Source organism: Furipterus horrens, unplaced genomic scaffold, assembly GCF_987537825.1.
Source record: "Furipterus horrens unplaced genomic scaffold, mFurHor1.1.pri manual_scaffold_1, whole genome shotgun sequence".
NCBI classification, from domain to species: Eukaryota; Metazoa; Chordata; class Mammalia; order Chiroptera; family Furipteridae; genus Furipterus; species Furipterus horrens.
This window is the reverse complement of record NW_028327171.1, coordinates 114955835-114979799: the sequence shown is the minus strand read 5'-3', so window position 1 is coordinate 114979799 and position 23965 is coordinate 114955835. Positions and strand designations below refer to the sequence as shown.

General features: G+C 37.6%; 1 protein-coding gene across 3 annotated transcripts in view; it reads left to right on the top strand.

Annotated features, from left to right (window-relative positions):
* Positions 1 to 23965, top strand: part of UGGT1 (UDP-glucose glycoprotein glucosyltransferase 1) — a 195064-nt gene that overhangs the window by 59461 nt on the left and 111638 nt on the right. For all 3 annotated transcript variants that reach the window (XM_090278868.1, XM_090278874.1, XM_090278863.1), the window contains exons 12-17: positions 3109 to 3200; positions 4565 to 4715; positions 6742 to 6861; positions 7902 to 7987; positions 19666 to 19801; positions 21931 to 22062. In XM_090278868.1, coding sequence (XP_090134994.1) covers positions 3109 to 3200; positions 4565 to 4715; positions 6742 to 6861; positions 7902 to 7987; positions 19666 to 19801; positions 21931 to 22062 — 717 coding nt within the window. The remainder of the gene's footprint in view (positions 1 to 3108; positions 3201 to 4564; positions 4716 to 6741; positions 6862 to 7901; positions 7988 to 19665; positions 19802 to 21930; positions 22063 to 23965) is intronic.

The window sequence follows — 23965 nt, the reverse complement described above, 5'->3', positions numbered from 1 at the left end:
ATTGAGAAGTGAAGCCTTTGTATGAGATTTTTTTTTCTTTCTCCTAGAATCAATCAGGATCTTTTCTTTTACCCTAGTAATCTGAATTTTCACAATGATAAGTCATTTTAAAAAGTCTCTGTACTGTTGGGTGGTTGGTCAGCCCTTGAAATCTGCAAAATCATTTCTTTCTTTTTCACTTTGAGAGCATGTTTATTGAAGTTGGGTACAGTGAAACAAGGAAGGGCTTAGGACAGAAGAAGCAATAGGAGAAAGCCTATGCAAGGCTGCTTTTGCTCTCTGGAAGTGTTATAGGAAAGAAATGATCTAGGCAAGGCTGCTTTGGCTCACTGGAAAGTCCGAGAAAAGGGGGCCTTAGAGACAGGTTAAGAAGATTATCTTGGGATGAGCTGTACCTGACCATTGCTTCCCTGGTTGCAAGTCTGATGAGGACCCTTGGGGTTTAGGAGAGGGAAGAGAGGCGTGGGTATGCTCCCAGGTGGAAGAGTGCCTGGATAATCATTTTCTCTAGTTTGGAGAAATTTTCTTCTATTTTCCAATTTTTTTGTCTTTTACTTTTAAATGTTCTGGGAAGGATTTTCAACTTGTTGGTTGAAGTTTTTCCTGTAGTTGTCACATTTTTAATTTCCAAGGGTTATTGTTGTTCTTGTAGTCTTCTTTTTATGGTGTTCTCATATCCTTCTGAAGATAGTAATGGTGCAAGTGTATATTTTCTTCTCTGTGCATTAGTCAGTTTCCTCTTAAGTATCCTTTCTTATTGTCTTGGTCTCTTATCTTTAATGTTAGAGGCTTTTCAGGATGTCTGGTGGTTTGTGACTAGCTGCTCATATTGAATAATGAGGCAGTCAAAAGCTGATTTTAAACCCTAAGGATAAGGTTTTTTGACTGTAGGTAATTCTAGGCTATCCTGGAATGGCTACTTCTTAGGGAATGCCAGTGACAGTATCTTTTTTTAAGCCTCACCTGAGGATATGTTTATAAATTTTACAGAGAGAGGAAGGGGTGGGTCAGAGAGAGAGAGAGTAGAGGAAAGAGAGAAAGAGCGAGCAAGCGGGGGCGGGGGAGAGAGAGAAAGAGAAAGTGGGGGCGGGGGAAGAGAGAGGAAAGAGAGAAAGAAAAAGTGGGAATGGAGGGGTGGGGGGAAAGAGAACAAGAGAAAGTGGTAGTATCTTCAACCCTTTCCCCTTGCGCTGTTTAGTGTCCAGAAGAGGATCTTCTAGTTTTCTGCCTGGAGGGTGAAGTTTGGCAACCACAGTGGTAGAGGTTCAGTGTGGAAGAGCACTCCGTAACTTCCACTCAGTACCCTATTTTCAGTGTGGGATTCCCAACCTCAGTTGTGTTTCATTTCTCAAAGTTCCCAGATTCTCTGTTTTACTCTTTCCAGGATGAGCTTCCATTTTTTGGAGTAGAGTGTCTCATGACAGCAGTCACCTGCTATGTGAAATCAGGGGGATCTCTGTGCTGTTACCTTAAAAAGGCTTTCTGTCAGAACTCATTCTTCAGCCTAATAATTACCCATCACACATGCATTCTTTGTGCTCTCAATTCCTGGTGTTCTGTTGGCTTTTTCCACTGTAAACCTAGCATTCAGATTTCTCAGGGTTACTTGGACACTGCTACTCACATGTCTCCTTTCCAGCTTCCAAAATTAGTTGCCGTTTTTCTTTCCTGTTCTCTTTGTCATTATGGATTTATAACTTTAAGAGAGTCTCTTTAAAAAAAACCTGACATATTAAGTTTCAAAAGGGAACAAAAAGTGCTTCTGTTCAATCTACTATTAGGGCTTCCTACCCCTACGAAGATGAAATATTAAATTATACAGGCTGTATCTTGGTACATCCTGAATTTTTTAAAAGTTTTTATTTAGTTAGTTTTTAGAGAGAGGGGAAGGGAGGAAGAAAGAGAAGGAAAAACATCGATATGAGAGAGAAACATCAATCAGTTGCCTCTCACATGCCCGTAGCTGGGGATCTGGCTCCCAACACAGGCATGTGCCCTGACCAGTAATCAAACTGGCAACCTTTTGGTTTGTGGAAAGATAACCAACCCACTGAGGCACACCAGTCAGGGCAGTACATTCTGAATTTTTCATGTTTTTGAGTAAAATATTTTATTAAAGTATAAAATACAAAAATATAAAACACATACAAAAAATGCACAAAATTTTAGTGTGATCAGTTTTCAGAGATTGAACCCACCTATGTTACCAATATCCAGATCTACAAATAAATATGAGCTGTGTTTACCAGGTCAGAGTTTGTCTTTTTTATAGTCAGGGTTTTGTACTCACCTGGGAGTTAGTGGATATGGAGTTTTTCTGTCCTATGTAAGAAATTTTAATTCTCATTGGTACAAATCTTCATTATCTCCTTAATCTCACTTGCCATTTAATCCTGGCAGGGCAAAGAAGCACAAACCATTGCTTCCTCATTGTTTTGTTTTGTGTTTTTCCCATGCAATACTAGATCTTAAAGTTTATTTCTCTTAGTCTACTGACTTCTGGGAAAAGGAAGGAAGGAGCTCAGAAGTCCCTGTCCTTCCTCCCTCAGCTCTGGGAGAACCAGCGTGGCCAAATGTCTCAGGGAGCAGCAGTTGAAGGAAACACTCCCTTTTCCCTCTTGGGGAGCTAGATTGCATGTAGGTGCTGTTCTTAGTACAGCAAGTCAAATTTTCTCGGTGTGCCTTAATATGAAAGTTGAAGGGAGGTGTGGGAGTTTTGAAACCCTTTTAGGTTAGATCCCTGGACTTTATCAAGAAGGTTTAGCTGCTGTCACTACCTTGTTTGGCATCACACACAGGGAAAAGTAACAGAAGCCCTCTTTTATGAAAAGTGATCCTCAGCACTTGGCTAACACCCCCCCCCATTATAGGAAACAGTTATATTAATTAATGTTGAGAAGAGAGGAGGGAGGAGGAAGGGAGGAGAGGTGTATGCCACATAAACCAGCAGTTTCACTAGTAAATCCAAGTGGGGTTGCTTAAAATAAAATCTTCACCCAGCATTAGAGGATGCCAATATCTGTACACATAATAAAGCCAGAAACATGGAAATTTCAGTTAAACTTTATCTTCCTCCTCCTTAATAATTTTTTTTAAAAAATATTTTAGTATTTCAAGGGAACTTTAGGATTACAGCCTGGAGATTCAGCACTGTTCATCAACGGACTTCATATGGATTTAGATACGCAGGATATATTCAGGTATTGTAATATTTCCCATTCTCTGAAAAGTTTTTATAATGTATACTTCCTGTGGTGCATTCAGATTGTTATCTTTGATGTGGCATGTTCCCAAGCCTGGTAGCTTACCAGGCCTAAGGGGAGTGCATTTAGATAGGGTCTATGTTCTGAGTGGGATGGGTAGGAAGACACTTTGCCTTTTTTTTTTTTTATCATAATGTCCATTTAAGGCCTCGGTTATTTAAGGCCCAGGTATCTTTCAAGAATGCCCTTTTGGAAGATAATAGTTTTCCTGTTAACTAGCAAAACAGAAAAGAGCAGCATCTTTTGCTCTGGGAATGGTGTAAAGTAGGGTTATTTCAGTTGCTCCTTCTGGTATTTCAGAAGATGTTCTGTCTTACATATATTTTTTCAATACATACCTTTTTGTTTTGTTAAAATGTGACTTAGGACTAAATTGTTCTAAATTGTTGTCATGAATTTTTGGAGGGGGTGGTCGACAATTAGGTGGAATTCAAATTTTATCTTTGGAATTAAAATTGAAACAGTTGACACTGTAGCTTCATAATAGTAAAGACAAAAGCTGTTGCGGATATTTTGGCAGAAGCAGTTTCCCCACTGTGATACTGAGCTTTATGTTCTCATACTGCTTTAAAACAGAGCTAGTGAATAATTAGTAAAGGAGACTTTAAAAGATTGCCCATATTTGTTTTTATTTCTTATTAAAATATATCTCTCTTTAATTTTTCAGAGTATTACAAACTGATTACATGCTCATTGTAAACAGTTTTAAATAATACAGAGATATCAAGGAACTAAAAAGCAAATAGTCTTTATCCAGTCTTCTTACTGCCATCCCCCCTCACTCCCCTCAGCGAATCTCTGATGAGTGTGACTTCTTCCAGATCTTTTTTTGTGGTCATATCTGTGTGTGCCTGTGGAAATTGATACTCATATTGAAACATGTTAAACATATGTAATCTTGTATTTCTTTTTTTGGTGTTTTTATCATAAGCTCTTCGGAGATAATTGTAGATTCATGTGCCATTGTAAGCAGTAACACAGAGAGATTACTGTAGTGTTCTTAAAAACGTGCAGTGTAAAATCCAGATTTATGATTATTTCACCCTCAAAGTGTATGTTTATACTAGAGATAATTTCTATACACAATGACATTGTGTTGATAAGTATAAATAAACATGAACTAAGAAATAAGCCCTACCTACTTTGTTCTACATACTTTGACAAGATGAAGCAAAGAGAAGAGTGCCCTTTTTTTGATTTCTCAACTAGGTTGACAGGGAATTGAGTTTGAACTGAAAACTTTTTTAATGGCAAGGATTTTTTTAAAAAATCTTTTTCTGCTGAATATCTATTTTTTTCAGTCTGTTTGATGTATTGAGGAATGAAGCTCGGGTCATGGAGGGTCTACATAGATTGGGAATAGAAGGTCCTTCTCTGCATAACATTTTGAAACTGAACATCCAGCCCTCTGAGGCTGACTATGCTGTAGACATCAGGAGTCCTGCTATTTTGGTACGTATTCTGTTAGTGTCCAGGGACATCTGGCCAGGTATTTTGTTAGTGTTTTCTCACTTGTCTGTTATAAGAGGTAAGCTATTACTGCCATCTCTTTTGTTCTTATCAAAAAAGAATTTACCACAACTGCTTATGTGGGACTATGTGCACGTAATAAGGTTCTTAAATCTTCCAAACAGTTCAGTTATTATATTTAATATAGTTAAGACACTGATTTTTCCACTTTTATATCTCCCTGTGGTTCAGTGGAGCATGTCTTAGGAAAAAGTATTTAGTTTGTATATTCTCAGTTGGCATACAAGTCTTGGGTGATTTTGTTTAGAATTATATTTTAGCTAATAACTTTCTTCTTTAAATGGAATTTGATATTTTATATGTGAAGGATTTATATAGGTTAGTATTTGTTATATGATGCCTCTGAAGCCTTTGTCTTCGCATCTGTAAAAGAGAGTGGTGGGAATTGAGCTATCTTGGACAGTTACGGTGAAAGTGAGATCAGTGTTGGAGATACGCTTGCACACTCTTGGCAATTCCAGTCCTTTTTATCTTGTTTCCATACTGCGTTTGTTTTAGGGAAGTATTTGTGAAAGAGAAATAATATAGAACCTAGATGGTCATTATTTGAGTTGTCACCTGGTGATACAACTGCTATTTTGGTGAATACCATTGTGTTATTTACTGTTAAAAATGTTTTTAATTACAAAGAGTAAAGAAATTAACATAATTAACCATATTTAACAACAATGTTTAACTAGATTTACGTAATTTACAACCCATCACCATACTTAATAAATGTTAACATTTATTTTGTGTCTGATCTGTTGTTTACATGGAAGAAAATAATGTTTCCAAGCCCTCTTTGTATCTCTCCCAGTTCCACCCCCTCCTCCCTGCCGGTAACTTCTGTTCTGAAGTTGGTGTGCATTCCTTATGTCCCCTATTTAATCATTTTATTCCCTATTATATGTTTTAAAATTTTGAAAAATACTGTATCAGTATCCTTCATCAGTTTCCTTCATTATTCAACAATTTTTTCAAGACTTATGTAGATTGATACATATAGATCTAGTTTTATCAAATGAGGTTTCATATTTTACTGATTTTTAAAACATCACTTACACATTCAAAGTTTAAAATTTAAGACATACAGAAGAGATTATATTGAAGTCTCATCACCCAACTGTTGAGTGTTTCTCCCGAGAAGCAACAGGTATTATCGATTACTTGTGTACCTCTTCAGAAGTACTGTTTGCATGAGCAAGGTAATATGCTTGTATTATTTGACCATGCCCTATTTGTATGAATGGTATATATCACTTCGTTATCCATTGCTCTTTCTATGGGCATTAAGTGGTCTGCAATTTTTGCTGCTATAAGCAGTATAATAATGGCTCTCTTTTGTATCTCTCCATTTGTACATGTGTGTAGACTGTATTTGGGGTAGAACTAGAGCTGGGTATTTAATAGTAGAATAATAATAAATTCTTAGCATTATTAGGTCTTCTCTAAAGTGAGTGTTCCAGACACCAGCATTGGTTGAGAATTCCTTGCCTACTATTGGATCTTGACAAATTTAAAAATTTTTTTCAGTTGAATGAGTGTGAAATTTTATTGTGCTTTCAGTTTATATTTATCGGATGACTAGTGCCATTGTACATCTTTCCTGTGTTAATTGCCCATTAGAAATTTTTCTGTAAATTTCTTATTTATATTCTTTACTAATTCCCACTTCTCATATATTACTTGCCTTTTGTACTGATATGTTAACATTTCTATACATGTTTTTAACACTAGTCCTTTATTGCTTTTGTGGGTTGCAAGTATCTTATCCTTGGCTTATGTTTTAGTAACTTGTTTTTGTATTTGATGTTTATATTTTCGAAAATGGTCTGTTCCTGTGTAATTCTTCTTAAAATAATTTGAAGTCTTGTTATTTTTTATTGCAAATTTCACTAATGGTGACTAAAGTGTATGCACCATGTTGTGTGTGTGTGTGTGTTTTTTTGTTTTGTTTTTTTTCTAGTGGATCAACAATCTGGAGGCTGATGCCAGATACAATACGTGGCCTTCCAGTCTACAAGAGTTGCTTCGGCCCACGTTTCCTGGTGTTATCCGGCAGATCAGGAAAAACTTGCATAATATGGTGAGTAAAACTCTCTATTGTCTAGCTGTGAGCGCTATGTCTGTCTTGCGTTCTCTCTTAGCTTTTTGTCGTATCTAGAATGTTCACTTCTCTCCTTTACCAGTCACTTCTCCCCACCACCACCACTACTAAATACACTTTCTGTCTAGCACCATATTCAAACTGAAATGGCTGTGAGATGTCAGTGTATTAGGAAATACTTCTTATCTTTAACCTGAAGGTTTAGACTGTTTTTTTAGTTTTAAGATAATTCTCCTTTTTTACTAAGAAATTGAGTATGTTGCTACTATTTTTCTTATATATCTTAATCCCTAAAATTTAACAGTTCAATTTATTCCTTTAAGTAAGTCTTTCTGTCAACTCCTATTTATTCCTTATTTCACTGCTTTAGGTAGATAATGGGAAGAGGGTTGGTTCTTAGTTGGCTCTCTTTTTCCCTGTCATTTCTTTCTCTTCCCTTATTTGCTCCTAAAGAGATAAGGGGCAGGTTAGTGCAAAGGTTGGCTTCCACAGAATTTTCAAGGGACACTATCCTCTATACTTTTTGTACTCTTAAAACCATTTTTTTCTTTCCAAGTTAAAATTTCAATGTTTCTCCTTACCGTATGTCTGAACCTTGTTAAATGACATAATATTTTTAAAAGCACATGAGAACTTAATGATAGCTGCTATTGTTTAAGAGTTGAATTCTAAATGTATTCTGAGTTTAGAGATCCTTAGAAATCTGATGATGTGAAATTTCAAGGTGGGAAGGTTAATAAAACTTGGGTTTTTTAAGGTGTAGAAAAAGAGTAGGCATTAGCAATCTGGACTATAACTCCCATGTCACTAGCATAGACTATAGGTAAATCCCTATCCTTTTAGTGCCTTGTTCTTTGAATATAAAGGGAGGGTAACTGCTATTTGTGTGACTCTTCTCATGTGGTTCAAGAATAACTGGAAAAAGATGGCCTTCAAGTGTAAATATTAAGGGTATTTTTATTGGCCTAGGAACATTTTAATAAATGTCATTTCATGTGTTCCTTCTCTTTCCCATACAGGTTTTCATAGTTGATCCTGCTCATGAGACCACAGCAGAGTTGATTAACACAGCTGAGATGTTCCTCAGTAATCATATACCACTAAGGTAATATTGGTATTGGTTTGATGAGATAATCTAAGTAAGCTGAGGTTTTGTTTTGTCATTCTTAAATGCAAGTCTGGTGCTACTGAATGTAGGATAATTAATAGTGGGGCTCGTTAAAGTCAGCTTTATATTTTGATCAGTATGAAGCCAGTTTCTTTTGGGGTAAAGAATTTTATTCTCAGGAATAGAAGCTTACCACCATTGAATTATTAATAAGGAACTTGTGCAAAAATAGTCTGTGGTCTCAGCTTGCTTTCCAGTGAAAGGGAATTTTCCTAAGTGAGTGTCCATATCACAAAACCTATTTCCATTTTCAGTGGAGATAAAGAGCTTTGAAAACAACTTTTGTTACCCTGTCAAGGACTAAATGTATAATACACAGCATTTTGTAGATGCATACAGACACATTTATTTCATTTGTGTTGCCAAATATACCACAGGGCACTTCAGTGGCTGGGATTTTACTGTACCTTTGAAGAACAATGTTTTAAGTTTTACAGTGTGTTAAGATTTTCTCACTTATGTTCTGAATAACATCTGGTACTTTTACATGTTGACAAAATTTGAATTCTTAGAAAAAATAAAAAGGAAGAAAAGAACTCTTTAGCTAAGAAATTTTACTGTGTATTCCATACCAGCACTGAGCTAAATTCTGCAATGGTATATAATCCACAAGTCTACCTTCGAAAAAATACTGTGCATACTTTCAGACACTTTAAGAAGATAGCTGATCAACTGTTAGGTTATATCCTATTATGTTCTTTAGAATATCAAGGAAACAAAAGTTTTCAGACTGAGATATTTAGGAAGGACAAAGGTTTCATGGAAAAGTTTGAAGAAAATTAAGGGTTTTCATTGATAGAATAGCAGAGATTTTGAGTTTAATGAAAAAATTTTTTAAGTCTATTTTATTGATTATGTTGTTACAGTAGTCCCTATTATCTTTCCCTTTGCTCCCTTCTGCTCAGTACGCCCCTTCCCTCCAGCAATCCCACCCCCTTAGTTCATGTCCATGGGTTGTGCATATAAGTTCTTTGGCTTCACCCTTTCCTATATTATTCTTAACCTTCCCCCTGTCTATTTTGTACCCACCAATTATGCTTCTTATCCCTGCACCATTTCCCTTTTCTCCCCCTTCCCCCTCCCAGCTGATAACCCTCCAAATGAGCCCCATACCTATGATTCTGTTCCTATTCTGGTTTGCTTAGTTGGATTTTGTTTTTATTTTTTAGATTCAGTTGTTGGTAGTTGTGAGTTTGTTGTCATTTTAGTGTTCATAGTTTTGATCTTCTTTTTCTTAAGTAAGTCCCTCTGACATTTCATATAATAATGGCTTGGTAATGATGAATTCTTTTAGCTTTACCTTGTCTGGGAAGCACTTTTTCTGCCCTTCCATTCTAAATGATACCTTTGCTCGATAGAGTAATCTTGGTTGTAGGTCCTTGCCTTTCATCACATTGAATACTTCTTGCCAGTCCCTTCTTGCCTGCAAAGTTTCTTTGGAGAAATCAGCTGACAGTCTTATAGGCACCCTTTTGTAAGTAAATTTCTGCTTTTCTCTTGCTGCTTTTAAGATTCTCTCTTTATCTTGAACCTTTGGCATTTTAATGATGGTGTGTTTTGGTGTGATACTCTTTGGGTCTAGCTTGTTTGGGACTCTCTGTGCTTCCTGGACTTGTATGTCTATTTCCTTCACCAAATTTGGGAAGTTTTCCATCATTATTTTTTCACATAACCTTTCAATTTCTTGCTCTTCCTCTTCTCTGTCACCCCTATAATTCGGATGTTGGTATGTTTAAAGTTGTCCCAGAGGTTCCTAAACCTCTCCTCATTTTTTTCAATTCTTGTTTCCTCATTCTGTACTGTTTGACTGTTTTTTTCTTCCTTGTTTTCCAAATCATTGATTTGAACCCCGGTTTTCTTCCCTTCACCATTGATTTTGTGTGGATTTTTCTTGGTTTCACTTAGCATAGCCTTCACTTCTTCCCTTATGCGTTTGTCTTACTCAAGCATATCTGTCAGGCCTGTAAGCATCTTTATCACGAGTGTTTTGAACTCTTCATCTGTTAGGTTGGCTATCCTTGTTGCTTAAGTCTCCCACTGGAACCTTGATCCGTTCCCTCTTTTGGGCCAAACTTCTGTCTCCTCATCTTGACAGGCTTCTGTGTTTGTTTGCCTCTGTGTCTTAGGTAAACTGTCACTCCTGTTACATTGTAAGGAGTGGAGCCTTAGGTATTCGTCAGTACGGGTGACCCGTTCCACCATGTTGTGGCACTGTATGTGGGGGAGGAGTCTGAAAGGGAATAATACCGCTTGTTCAATACTCACCCCTTTTTCAGGCACTTCTCCCACCTCTGTATGGGCCTGGCTCCTCTCTAGCTGTTGCCCTGGCTGTTGTTCCCAGAGTGGGTGTGTCTGTAGACATTCTAGAACCATGGGGGCCCTTTAAACAAGTGTACTCTGCTGAGAGACCAGCAGTTTCTTCTTCTGCTCCAACCCTCACTGGTTTGCACAGTCAGAAGCAATAAGGCTTGAATTTCCCTGGTGCTCGACTGTGTGCTATGTGGTCTGGTCTGGTCTGGGCCTGGGAACGTTCATCAGGTGTCCCCAACTTTTTAAAACATGTGACTGCATTTTCCATCAGCCTGCCGCTGCCACATCTGCTGTCACCACAACACCACATCTGTTCCGCCCCTGCTCTGCTCCTCCTACTTGTCTGGATGAGTATTTCTTCTTTATATCTTCGTTTATTTGATTTCCATGCAGTTCGATTTTCTGATACTTATGGTTGTTTCTAGTTTTGAGGTAGTTGTATTCCTTCTTAGTTGTGGATGGAGATGCAGCGTGTCTGTTTATGCCTCTGTCTTGGCCGGAAGACTGTTTAATGAAATTTTTCAGATAAAACATGAATAACTGGTTAGATGGAAGGATAAACTACTGGATTACAGCCAGGGCTGTTTTGGTTAAAAGGGAAATAAAAGAACACAGAAGAAGTTGGCTCATGGTACATAGTGGACACTAAGTAAATATTTATTGAATTGCATTGAGGGATAAGAAGAGGGAATGTGGTCTTCATATTGCAGTGGTAAGTGATAGGAAGGCACTTAACTCACAGGCAGTAAAGAGGCATGCTGTCAACAGTTGGTGGCAAGCCTCAAGGCAAACAGACTGTTATTTTACTGTTTGAGTTGGTATGGTACATACACTGAGTTGTTGAATGAGTCAAGGAGAGACGGGGACAAATATGAGAGACTTCCTAGTGATATTTGGTGAGGGACTTGTAGAAACAGTTTAACAAAAACCGATACTCTTTACAGAAGTTGGAAACTTGGGGAGGGGAGTTACTTTGTGAGGAGATAATCAGGCTCTAGTCCTTATTTTTATTTTAATGAAAAATAAATTTAGATTTTTTCTGCCTAGAGTCTACTCATGATTTCTGTCATAAGTGGGATTTTAAAAAACAAAGACAGTAATCATCTAAAAACAAAGCCTCTCACATTATACACATACTTTCTGAGAGCTTGATGTTTGATATATGTTTAAATTTTCTTCTTCTGCTTTTAGGTCATAGCTTTTTAAGACTATTTTTTGGGCAGTATTAATTAATTAACCAGTATTGATAACATTATTATTAAAAATCTATAGTTTACATTAGAGTTCATTGTTTGAGTTGTACATTCTGTGGGTCTTGACAAATATATAATGACATATATATTATAGATATATAGATTACAGATTCATGTAGATTAGTTTCACTGCCCTAAAAACCCCTTCTTCTCTACTTTTTTGTCCCTCCTGCCCGCGCACCCTGTAAACCCCTAGCAACCACTGATCTTTTCACTATCTCCATGGTTTTGCCTTTTTTCAAAATTATGGCCTATAAGGGGGGACCCACAAAAAACAGTTATCTTCTGGAGGGCAGGCCCCTTGTAGTACAGGTTTCCCCCGCTAGGTGAATGTTCCAGAAACCCATCCATATCAGTTACCAGCTGGCATTATTGTGAGAGGCTGCATTTGGCTTCAGTGAATTTTTTTTTTTTTTAATGACTCTTTCAAAGCATTTGCCCATTTCATGATGGGTTATTTAGGAGTGCATCTGCCCACACCACGCTGAGTGTTCATCAGTTTTTGACCAAAAATAGCAATGATCCCTGTGCCCTACCCTTCCTATTCACCCAATCTCACCTCAAGAGACTTTTTTTTTATTTCCATGGATGAAAAAGTCCTCAAAGGGAAGTGTTTTGCCAGTGTGGAAGAGGTGAAACAACAAACGGCAGAAGCAATAAAAAGCATCAAAATTGACGAGTATAAAAACTGTTTTGAGCAGTGGAAAAAACGTTTTGCTAGGTGTATTGCATCAAACGGAGAGTATTTTGAGAGCGACTGAAGTTTACTATGTAAGAATAATTACACAATTTTTAATAAATAAATTCCTGGGTTTTGGAGGTCTCCCCTTGTATGTAACTTTTTCACATTCACTTCTTTTACTTAGCTTGCTTTTAAGGTTTGTCCATGTCTTTTTGTGGCTTGATAGCTTATTTCTTTTTATGACTGAATAATGCTATTATATGGATGTACTGTGGGTGTTTTGTTTTTTATTTTTTTAATTCATTCACCTGTTGACAGACATTTTGGTTGCTTCCAAGTTGGGGCAATAAAGCTGCTATAGACATCTGTGTGCAGGTTTTTGTGTCATAGAGGTTTTCAGCTCATTTGGGCAAATATTCAGGAGCATGATTGCTTTATCTAATTGTAAAATTATGTTTCGTTTTATAAGAAACTGCCTTACTGTCTTCCAAAGTGGTTATACCATTCTGCATTCTCACCAATAATGAATGAGAGTTCTTTTTCTAAAGCATGTTTTATTGATTATACTATTACAGCTGTCCCAATTTTTTTCCCTTTGCCTGCCTTCACCTGTTACCCACCTTCCCTCCAGCAGTCCCCTCTTAGTTCATGTCCATGGGTCATGCATATAAGTTCTTTGGTTTCATGGGTCATGTATATAAGTTCTTTGGCTTCTCTATTTACTTTACTCTTCTTAATATCCCCCAGTCTATTTTGTACCTACCCATTATGGTTTTTAATCTCTGTATATTTTTTTCCATTCTCCCTCTTTCTCCTCTCCACTGATATCCCTCCATATGATCTCCATATCTGTGATTCTGTTCCTGTTTAATTGTTTGCTTAGTTTGTTTTTGGTTTTGTAGTTTTTAGATTCAGGTGTTGATAGTTGTGAATTTGTTGTCATTTTAATGTTCATAGTTTTGCTGTTTTTTTTAAACATTTCATGTAATAAGGGCTTTAGCTTTACCTTGTGTGGGAAGCACTTTTATCTGCCCTTCCATTCTAAATGATAGCTTTGCTGGATACAGTAATTTTTGTTGTTGGTCCTTGCTTTGCATCACTTTGAATACTTCTTGCCAGTCCCTTCTCGCCTGCAAAGTTTCTTTTGAGAAATCTGCTGATAGTCTTATGGTTACTCCTTTGTAAGTAACTCTCTACTTTTCTCTTGCTGCTTTTAAGTTTCTTTCTTTATCTTTAATCTGTGGTATTTTAATTACGATGTGTCTTGGTGTGGTCCTCATTGGGTCTAGCTCGTTTGGGACTCTTTGTTCTTCCTGGTCTTGTATGTCTATTTCCTTCACCAAATTAGGGAAATTTCCTTTTATTATTTTTTCAAATAAGTTTTCAACTTCTTGCTCTTCCTCTTCTCCTTCTGGCATCCCTATGATAACAACGTTGGCACTTTTGGAGATGTCCCAGAGTCTTCTTATTCTGTCCCTGTTTTTTTAAGTTCTTAATTCTGTACTGGTTGACTGTTGATTTCTCCTTATGTTCCAAATAATTGATTTGAGCCCCCGCTTCCTTCTCTTCACTATTAGTTCCATGTGGGTTTTTCTTTATTTCACAATGTAGCCTTCATTTCTTTCCTTATGTGTTTGCTGTACTCAGTGAGTTCTCTGAGCATCCTTTTCACCAGTGTTTTGAACTCTACATCTGATAGTTTGCTGGTGTTGCCTTGCCAACACTGCCTTGCCACTACCATACTTTGTTATCTCCACCGCAGCTCCCCGGCTCTGCTGCTCCTACCTGTTTGGATGAATATTTCTTCTTTAAATCCTTGGTTGTTGGACTTCCATACAGTTTGATTATCTGGCACTTTTGGTGGTTTTTTGTTCTGAGGTTAGTTGTGATCCTTTTTATGGTTGTCTGAGGAGGTGAAGTGTGTCTGCCTACGCTTCAATCTTGGCCAGACATCTGAATGGGAATTCTTATTGCTTTATGTCCTCACTGGCATTTGGTGTTGTCAGTGTTTTCTGTTTTAGCCATTCTAATAGTTATGTCTCATTGTGGCTTTAACTTGAAATTGCTTAATGATATGTGATGTCGAGCATCTTTTTATATACTTACTTGCTAACGGTATGTCTTGTTTGGTGAGGGGTCTGTTTAGACTTTTTGCTCACTTATAACTGTTTTTTGTTTTTTAGCAATTTTATTTATTTATTTATTTATTTATTTATAGTATGTTTTATTATGTTGTTAGAGTAGTTCCAATTTTTTTCCCCTTTGCTCCCCTCTGCCCAGTATCCACCTTCCCTCCAGCAATCACACCCCCTTAGTTCATGTCCATAGGTCGTGCATATAAGTTCTTTGGCTTCACCCTTCCATGTATTATTCTTAACTTCTTCCTGTCTATTTTGTACCAATCGATTATACTTCTTAATCCCTGCATCATATCCCCATTTCTCCCCCTCCCTCCTCCCAGCTGATAACCCTCCCAATGATCCCCATACCTATGATTCTGTTCCTATTCTGGTTTGCTTAGTTGGATTTTGTTTTTATTTTTTAGATTCAGTAGTGGATAGTTGTCAGTTTGTTGTCATGTTACTGTTCATAGTTTTGATCTTCTTTTTCTTAAGTAAGTCCCTTTGCTATTTCATATAATAATGGCTTGGTGATGATGAACTCCTTTAGCTTCACCTTGCCTGGGAAGCACTTCATCTGCCCTTCCATTCCAAATGATAGCCTTGCTGGATAGAGTAGTCTTCGTTGCAGGTTGCCTTTCATCACATTGAATACTGCTTGCCAGTGCCTTCCTGCCTGCAAACTGTCCTCTGAGAAATCAGCTGATAGTCCTATAGGCACCCCCCTGTAGGCAACTCTCCACCTCTCTCTTGCTGCCCCCAGGACTCTGTCTTTATTTTTCATCTTTGGCATCTCAATCATGATGTGTCCTGGTGTGGTCCCCTCTGGGTCCAGCTCACCCAGGACCCTCCGTGCTTCCCAGACCTGTATGTCTATCTCCTTCACAAAATTTGGGAAGTTTTCCTCATTTTTTAAAAATTCTTGCTTCCTCATTCTGTACTGATTGACTGTTTTTTTCTTCCTTATGTTCCAAATCATTGATTTGAACCCCGGTTTCCTTCCCTTCACCACTGGTTTGTGTGGATTTTCCTTCGTTTCACTTAGCATAGCCTTCACTTCTTCTCTTATGTGTTTGCCGTACTCAAGCGTATCTGTCAAGCCTGTGAGCATCATTATCACCAGTGTTTTGAATTCTGGGTCTGTTAAGTTGTGTGTCTTCTCATCTGTTAGGTTGGCTATCTCCTCGTTGCTTAGTTCTCCCACTGGAACCTTGATTCGTGCCCTCTTCTGGGCCATACTTCTCTGTCTCCTCATTTTGACAGACTCCTGTGTTTGTTTGCCTCCGTGTCCCAGGTAGAGCTGTCACTCCTGTTACGTTGTAAGGGGTGGAGTCTTAGGGATTCATCAGTACAGGGCAACCTGTTTCACCATATTGTGGCCCTGTATGTGGGGGAGGGTTCTGAGAGGGAATAATGTCGCATGCCCAGCACTCACCCCTTTTCCAGGCACGTCTCCCACTTCCGCACTGGACTGGTGCCCCTCTAGCTGCTGCCCTGGCAGTCGTTCCCAAAGTGGGTAGGTCTGCGGATGTTCTAGGACCATGGGGGCCCTTTAAACAAGTGGACTCTGCTGAGAGACTGGCAGTTTCTGCCTCCACTCCAGCCCCCACTGGTCTGCACAGTCAGAAACAATGAGGCTTGATTTTCTCCGGTGCTGGGACGGTGAGCTGTTAGGTCCGGTGAGGAGCTGGGAATGCTCCCAGGTGTCCCTTCTGACTTTAAAACATGTGACTGTGCTTTCTTCTGGCCTCCTGCTACTGCCACCACACCGCGTCCTCTCCACCTTGGCTTTGCCCCTCCTACCTGTCTGGATGAGTATTTCTTCTTTATATCTTTGTTTGCTGGACTTCCATGCAGTTTGATTTTCTGGAACTTCTGGTTGTTTCTAGTTTTGAGGTAGTTGTATTTCTTCTTAGTTGTGGAGGGAGACGCAGCATGTCTGTCTGCGCCTCCATCTTGGCCGGAAGTCTCTTATAAATATTTTTATTGTGAGTTTTAAGAATTCTTTGTATATTTTGGGTATTACTCCTTCATCAGATATCTGTTTTACACAGATTTTCTGCCAGTCTGTGGCTTGTCTTTATTCTCTAACAGTTTGTTTGGCAGATCAGAAGTTCTTAATTTAGATGAAGTTCACATTATCTTTTTTTTTTTTTGTCATTGATTGTACTTTTGGTGTTAGGGCTGATATGTCATTGACAAACTCAAGATCACCTAAATTTTCTCCTATTTTCTAAGAATCCTGTATTTTCATTTTTGTCTATGATCCATTTTGAGTTCATTTTTATGAAGCTTATAAGGACTCCACCTAGATTTTATTTAGCATGTGGATGATCAGTTGTTTTAGCACCATATATTTAAAAGACCATACTTTCTCTCTTATAGCTTTTGCTTCAATATGGAGGCTACATGCCTCTATTTGCAGCGCAAGATTTTTTTTACCTCTAGTCTTTAGATGTGTGATGGTATTTCTTTATGCTTTATTCCTTTATTTAAAAATTCAAAATGTAATAAACTGTAACCTTATTTGTAGCTTTTTTGGTGAAGGACTGTAGTAAATGTTTTTATGCTTTTCATTTACCCATGATTCTCATATTGCCTGTGTTACATCTCAAAATCCCACTCCCCTTTCTATGTATTTTCACATTCTTAAAATTTTCACTTTTCCTAAATTTTGCTTAAAAACAGAACAAAATATATAAAACTATAGCAAAACCTATTATGTCAGTAAAGTTTTCATTTCACAATGTGTAAACAGCTTCCTTTAACTGTTAAAAGTCTAAGTCACCTTTGGGAACCTGCTTTTTTATTCTGAAAATGATGAATGCCTTTGCCAACCATATTAGAGTAGTTGAACTCTGTTTTCCAATAGCAAATAATTTTTCTCTGTTAGCTACAATATTTGTGTGGGGGTACCTTTAACTGGTTGCATTCTTTTTAAAAAAATTTTTTCAAACACAGTGTACATTCAGTGTTTTGTATTTTGTGCAGCATAGTGGTTAGACAGTTATATACTTCACAATGTGTTCTGGTATTTCTTGTACCCACCTGGCACTATACATAGTTATTACAATATTATTGACTGCTTTAAAGTATTACTGTACTTTACATCTCCATGACTCTTATGTAACTACCAATCTGTACTTCTCAATCCCTTTACCTTTTCCACCCAGTCCCCTAACCTTCACCCCTCTAGCAACCATCAGTCTTTCAATATATTTTTGTTTCCTTTATTTTTTAGATAGCACATATAATTGAAATTATAGGGTATTTGTCCTTCTCTGTCTGACTTACTTCACTTAGCTTTATATCCCGTAAGTTCATTTATACTGCTGCAATTGGTAATTCATTTTATTTTTGTGGCCAAGTGTTAATGTAACAGTTTTTTTTTTTTTTTTTCAGATTTAATGTGTTTTATTGATTAAAATATTACATTTGTGCCCCTTTCCCTTCCCTCTGCTCCCCTCCACCCGGTGGCCCCCTCCCTCCAGTTGTCCCCCCCTTTTAGATTATGTCCATTAGTTGTGCTTACAGTTCCTCCCAACCTCTCTCCGTCTATTCCATTCCCTCCTACCATGATCCCCAATTCCTATATCATCTCCCTCCCTCTCCCCACTCCCCCTCCCTGTTGGCCTCCCCCCACTATGTTTCCCTTACCCACAGTTCCTTTTCCATTCTCGTTGCCTGTTTCGTTTGCCTTTGTTTCATCTCCCTAGCTTCTGTTTTTTAAACCAGTCCCTTTAACTTCTCATATAACAGTGGTTTGGATCTAATGAACTCTTTCAGTTTTATTTTGTCCTGGAAACACTTTCTCTGTCCTTCTATTCTGAATGACAATTTCGCTGGATAGAGTATTCGTGGTTGTAGGTTTTGGATTTTCATTACTTTGAATATTTCTTGCCAGTCCCTTCTTGTCTGTAGGGTTTCCCTTGAGAAGTCAGCTGATAGTCTAATTGGGACCCCTTTGTACATAATTCTTTTCTTCTCTCTTGCTGCTTTTAAGATTCTCTCTTTATCTTTAATTTTTGACATTTTGATTATAATGTGTCTTGGAGTGGTTCTCCCTGGGTCCAGTCTCTTGGGAACTCTCCTTGCTTCCTGGATCTGCAAGTCTATTCCCTTCCCCAAGTCTGGGAAGTTCTCCTTTATTATATTTTCACTCAATTTTTCAAGTTCTAGTTCATCTTCCTCATTCTCTGGCAAACCAATGATTCTTATGTTGGGCCTTTTATAGCTGTCCCAGAGGTTTCTGATCCTCTCATTGTTGCTTGCCATTTCCTCTCGCTGCATTGGTTGACTGCTTGTTCCTTCTCCATATTCCAGTTTGTTGAAATGGACTCTGGATTCCTCACCATCTGTCTCGTATGTGGTTTTGTTCCTTTCGTTATGAAAGTTTTTCGCTTCTTTCATATCTTTTTCCTGCTCTTTTGTGAATTCTGTAAGCCACCTGATGACAATGGCCCAGAACTGAGCCTCTGACAGGTTTCTTATCTGTTCATCTGTCAGGTTCTCTTATCTGCTGCCTGGTGAGTTGTGTTACCGGGATCTCTATAGTTGCCTGCCTCATTTTGACAGATGCGTTTTGTTTTCCTGGGCCGGCTGTCGGGGGCAGGGGGCAGTGCCTGCGTACGCGTCACAAATCAGCGACCGCCGGCGCCTGCCTGTCCGCGACCTATTTCGCAGCTCTGTGGTGCTTTCTGTGGGGGCGGGGGTCCAAGATGGATTCACACAGTTATTCAGCTAGGAGACCGGGATCCGTCCTCCCGCCCCCCTGGGCCTCACTGTTCAAGGCGATGCTGCGGCTGCTCCCCAGCGCCCGGAGTCGCGCAAGCCAGGGGCTTGATTGGAGTCGCGCACGCCAGGGGCTTGATTACCTCCAGGATTTTTCGCCGCCCCGCCCCGCCGCTCCACAAACAGCTTTGCCTTCTTTAACTCTTACCTGCCCAAATGGCACCGCTGGTTTATAACTTCATATGTTGGGCTTCCGTGTAGCTTTATTTTCTGGAATTTCTAGTTATCCTTTGTTTTAAAGTAGTTGTATTCCACTATAGTTGTAGAGGGAGACCTAGCGTGTCCGTCTAAGCCTCCATCTTGGCCGGAAGTCAATGTAACAGTTTTTTTATCCACTTGTCTGTTGATGAGCACTTGAGTTGCTTCCATAGCGTGGTTATTTGTAAATAAAACTGCAATGAACATAAGTGTTCATTAACCTATTGCATTCTTTGAGATGTTTATTTTTCTTTCCCTCAGAATTGGTTTAATCTTCGTAGTTAATGATTCTGAAGATGTGGATGGGATGCAAGATGCTGGCGTGTCTATTATGAGAGCATATAATTATGTTGCCCAAGAAGTGGATGATTATCATGCCTTCCAAACTCTGACACATGTATGTTGTCATTCAAAATGGCGAATAATTTTTTAAATCTAGTTTAAGAATCAATATGTGGTAAGGGGATTCAATATTTCTATAAAGAGAAAAAGTAAGGAATTGTTCACACAAACTTTGTGTTTTGTATTTCAGGAGTTGCCTTTACTTCATTGGTTCACTGATGTTAATAATAGAGTGCTATGATTTTAGCTAAGATAGTCTTCCCTAGGAACCCTCCTAATGTAAATTAATTAATCTTCTGCCTTCTGGTGATTTTAAATCACTAATTAATGTCTTTTGGTAAATGTGATGTGTTCTACTTGTTTAAAATGTTTGCTTTCTTTACCCCTTCAAGGCCATTATGATATTTTCATTAGGATTTCGTTTACTAGTCAATTCATACAATTTTTATTGTCTGTTTTCTTCATATTAACTGGAAATTTTAGAATGCCTAATTTTTATGTATGTTTAAGATATTTGCTCGAGTTCAAACAAGTAACTCCTTGTTTTCTATTTTTGAATATAAGATACTTCATATTCAATGAATTAAAAAGTTAAATTCAGAAGAAGTAACTTCTTTTGTTTACAGATTAGTGATAATTACTGAAAAACCATCTTTAAAGCAATTGATTTTCACCACTTTTACTTCTAAACATGAAGTATGCTGTTCATTATGCCTGTTATGTTTATTGTTTAGAAATTCAGTAGGGTATTATTTTTATTAGTTAAAATGCATTATTTATTTAGCTAACATTCACCGAAGACCCACCATTTACCAGACCTGGTATTAGACGTGAGGAATACAAAGAAGAGTAAGACGAGAGATTGTATAGTCTACTGGGGACACCTCCAAAGAGATGATTTAATATAGTGTGGAAAGTACAACTGGCTATGGCAGCACTAAGACCTCAGACCACTAGGGATGGCCATGGGCATTTTTTATGGAGTTGGAAGTTGTCCCAGCTGAGTGTAGGAGGGAAAATCAGAGTCAGTTGAACAATGGCTGCAAATCAGAGATAGTGATTCTAAGTTGTTAATATGACTTGAGTAAGAGTAGATAGAGAGGGGAACCTGATCATTGAAGCCATTAGGCTAGGTAACAGATGTCCAGATCACAGAGTTAAACTCCAGTTAAAAACATCATTCTGATACATGTATGGAGATGAATCTGATGAAGGGTAAAGAAAGTGGTAGGAATACAAGTTGATGAGCTGTTGCTGTGACCTCTGAGCAATGATAGTGATGGGAGTTAGCAGTTGGACTATGGAGAATGAAATGTTAAAAATAAGTTGCTGAAGATAGTATTTTAAAGTCCGCTCTATAAGGTTTTTCCCTCCTCACAGATATGTGAAGGAAAGGATAACATGATTTTTCATTTTTTTTGTTTGCTTTTAATTGCAAAAGTAAAAGAAAATTTTATTATAATTCTTTTTAAATATTAAAGTGTATCAGTTAAAATTTATTTGTCACTCTCCTTCCTAATCCTGCTCCTTAAAGTTAACAACTATTTAAAGATCACATTGTATCCTTGTAGCTATTTAACTACATTATAGACACAGTTTTGTGGTTTGTTTTATGTCTGCTTTTTAAAAACAGGGATTATGCCAGATATATTTTGCAACTTGTTCCCTCTAAACATCATAGATGTGAGATATTGTTACAAGAAATACTTATAAATATTCAGATTTTTAAAAAATTAACACAGTTTTTCATTGTGAACTTAATGTATGAACTGATTGGATCATTTTAGCAATATGTAGTTTCTTTTCTTAAAAAATTATTTTTATTCATGTTAGAAAGAGAGAGGAAGGGGGGAGAGAGAGAGAAATCAGTTTATTGTTCCAATTATTTATGCATCCATTGGTTGATTTTTGTATGTGCCCTGACCGGAATCAAACTGGCAACCTTGGCATATCCAGATGATGCTCTAACCAACTGAGCTACATGGCCAGAGCTGCAATATTATAGTTTCTAATGTAAAAAAGAAACCTTGAGGTATGTATATGGATAAAAGAGAATTGCTGTTCTCATTTGACCCTTAAAAAAAAAATGTCTTGTTTTCCTCTACATTCAGAAATCTTTGGTATTAAACACTCTGATATTTGAATTTAAAAGTGTAGTTGGTTAATTGGCTTTTCTTTCTTCAGATATATAACAAAGTGAGAACTGGAGAAAAGGTAAAAGTTGAACATGTGGTCAATGTCCTGGAGAAGAAATATCCATATGTAGAAGTGAATAGCATTTTGGGGATTGATTCTGCTTATGATCAGAATCGAAAGGTAAAGATTCTTTGGCATGTCTCATTTCACTGCAACACTGTACTTTGCTTATCTCCCTTTTTTATTGAAGTTGTCCTTATTAGTGATGGTGGTTAAAGTGTTGATATTTAGGTACTTATCATTTAAAAGTTTCAAAACCATATCGCTTTTATGTGTTTGGTAATGCAATTTATATTTCAGTCTTGTGAAACTATCATTGAGTTTTACCTGGCATATCAACTAATAAGTTGAAAAGCCATTTCTTTTTCACAATGCAGTGGTAGTACTTGTGTGATATACGAAGTCTGTCTGGAAGAAGTCTTTCTGGAAAAAGTCCAGCCGTTGTTAATATAACAAGAATGGTGTGTATGACATTGAAATAACCTCACAGCCAAGGAGAGTGGACTGGAATACACATGAGTGAAAAATGACGACTTTACTGTACTAGTCAGTGGGTGCAGTAGACACTATTGAGTAAGCATGTATACTATGTATTCATCACATTCAAAATAGCTAAGTGAGTAGAGCAATGAATCTGCATCAAATTTTGCGTTAAGCTTGACCATCCTCTGTGGAAACTATTTCGCTGAATCAGAAGACTGCAGCTATGGACAACAGAGATTGTGCCTGCTCACGCATCATGCCTTATGCAGAGATTTTTGGCAAAACATCAATGAATGCCCCCATTTTTCATATTACATTACTGGATACCCTCTGGATAGACATCATATGTTCCAGATATGATCTATTGGAAGTATGATGTATAATTGCCAGGATACAAGGTGTAGATTAATAGGTATTATTTATAGTTGTTGAGGCTCAAGATGGAAATGTCTTAAGAAATACAATAAACAATAGCAAAATGTGGGTATAGAGAAGTATTAAAAATGTTTTATTTAAATATATTAGTGTTTCTTGTGCGATATTAAGTACAGTAAAGGGATCTTACCTATTGTAGGCAGGAGGGAGGTGGTCAGTTTATGGAAAATAAATGTTATGGCAATGAATCAAAATGCATTTCCAAAAGATTTTAATTTAATACAATAAAAGGGTATTTGTTTAACAACTTTATTCATTTTTGCAAATGAAAGACAAGGCCTTTGGTTTTTCTTTTTGGAGATCTGAGCTATCATCTTTTTAGAAATCATACTCATAATGAATTTTTCCAGTTTGTCTTTCATCTGAGTACAGAACCCGTTGAGATTTTCATTATCTTTCTCCCTTCTTTTATGGTTGTCTTACCCATATCTAATTTGACATCAGTTGTTTTTAGTTTTTCACCTTTTTGAGTTTTTCTAATCATTGAACTTGTTTTCTTGAGGAGTCCAACTTTTTCTTTTTGCACTCACATTTTATTGGCAGCGTATTAAATTATGTTGTTTCACTAAGAAAAATACCTGGTTTGGGGACAGACATACTGATCTTTGGTAAACATAGTTCTAATGAGGGAAGCAAATGTGTGTGTATTCTAGAGAGTAGCTCACCAGTGTAAGAACCGAGTATGCTTTATGGAACGTTTTTGTTGTATTAACTTCGTTAATTTATATTGGTTAAAAGATCTGCTATTGCAAATTGGTCCAGGTTTTAGAGAGATTAAACAAGACACTATTAAGAACAAAACACAAGACTTCTGGTTAAGATGGTGGCATAGGTAAACACAGCTTGCCTCCTCTCACAATGACATCAAAATTACAACTAAACTACAGCACAACCATTACTCAGAACCATCAGAAATCGAGATGAATGGAAGTCTCACAACTACGGATTTAAAGAAAGCATATCCATCCAGACCAGTAGGAGGGGCAGAGACATGAAGCGGGCTGGTACCACATATACGAGTGGTGGATAAAAATTCAGGAGGGATATCTCAGGAGTGAAGAGTCCCAGCTGCCCACCAGGCCAGGATTTCAGTGCCAGAGAACTA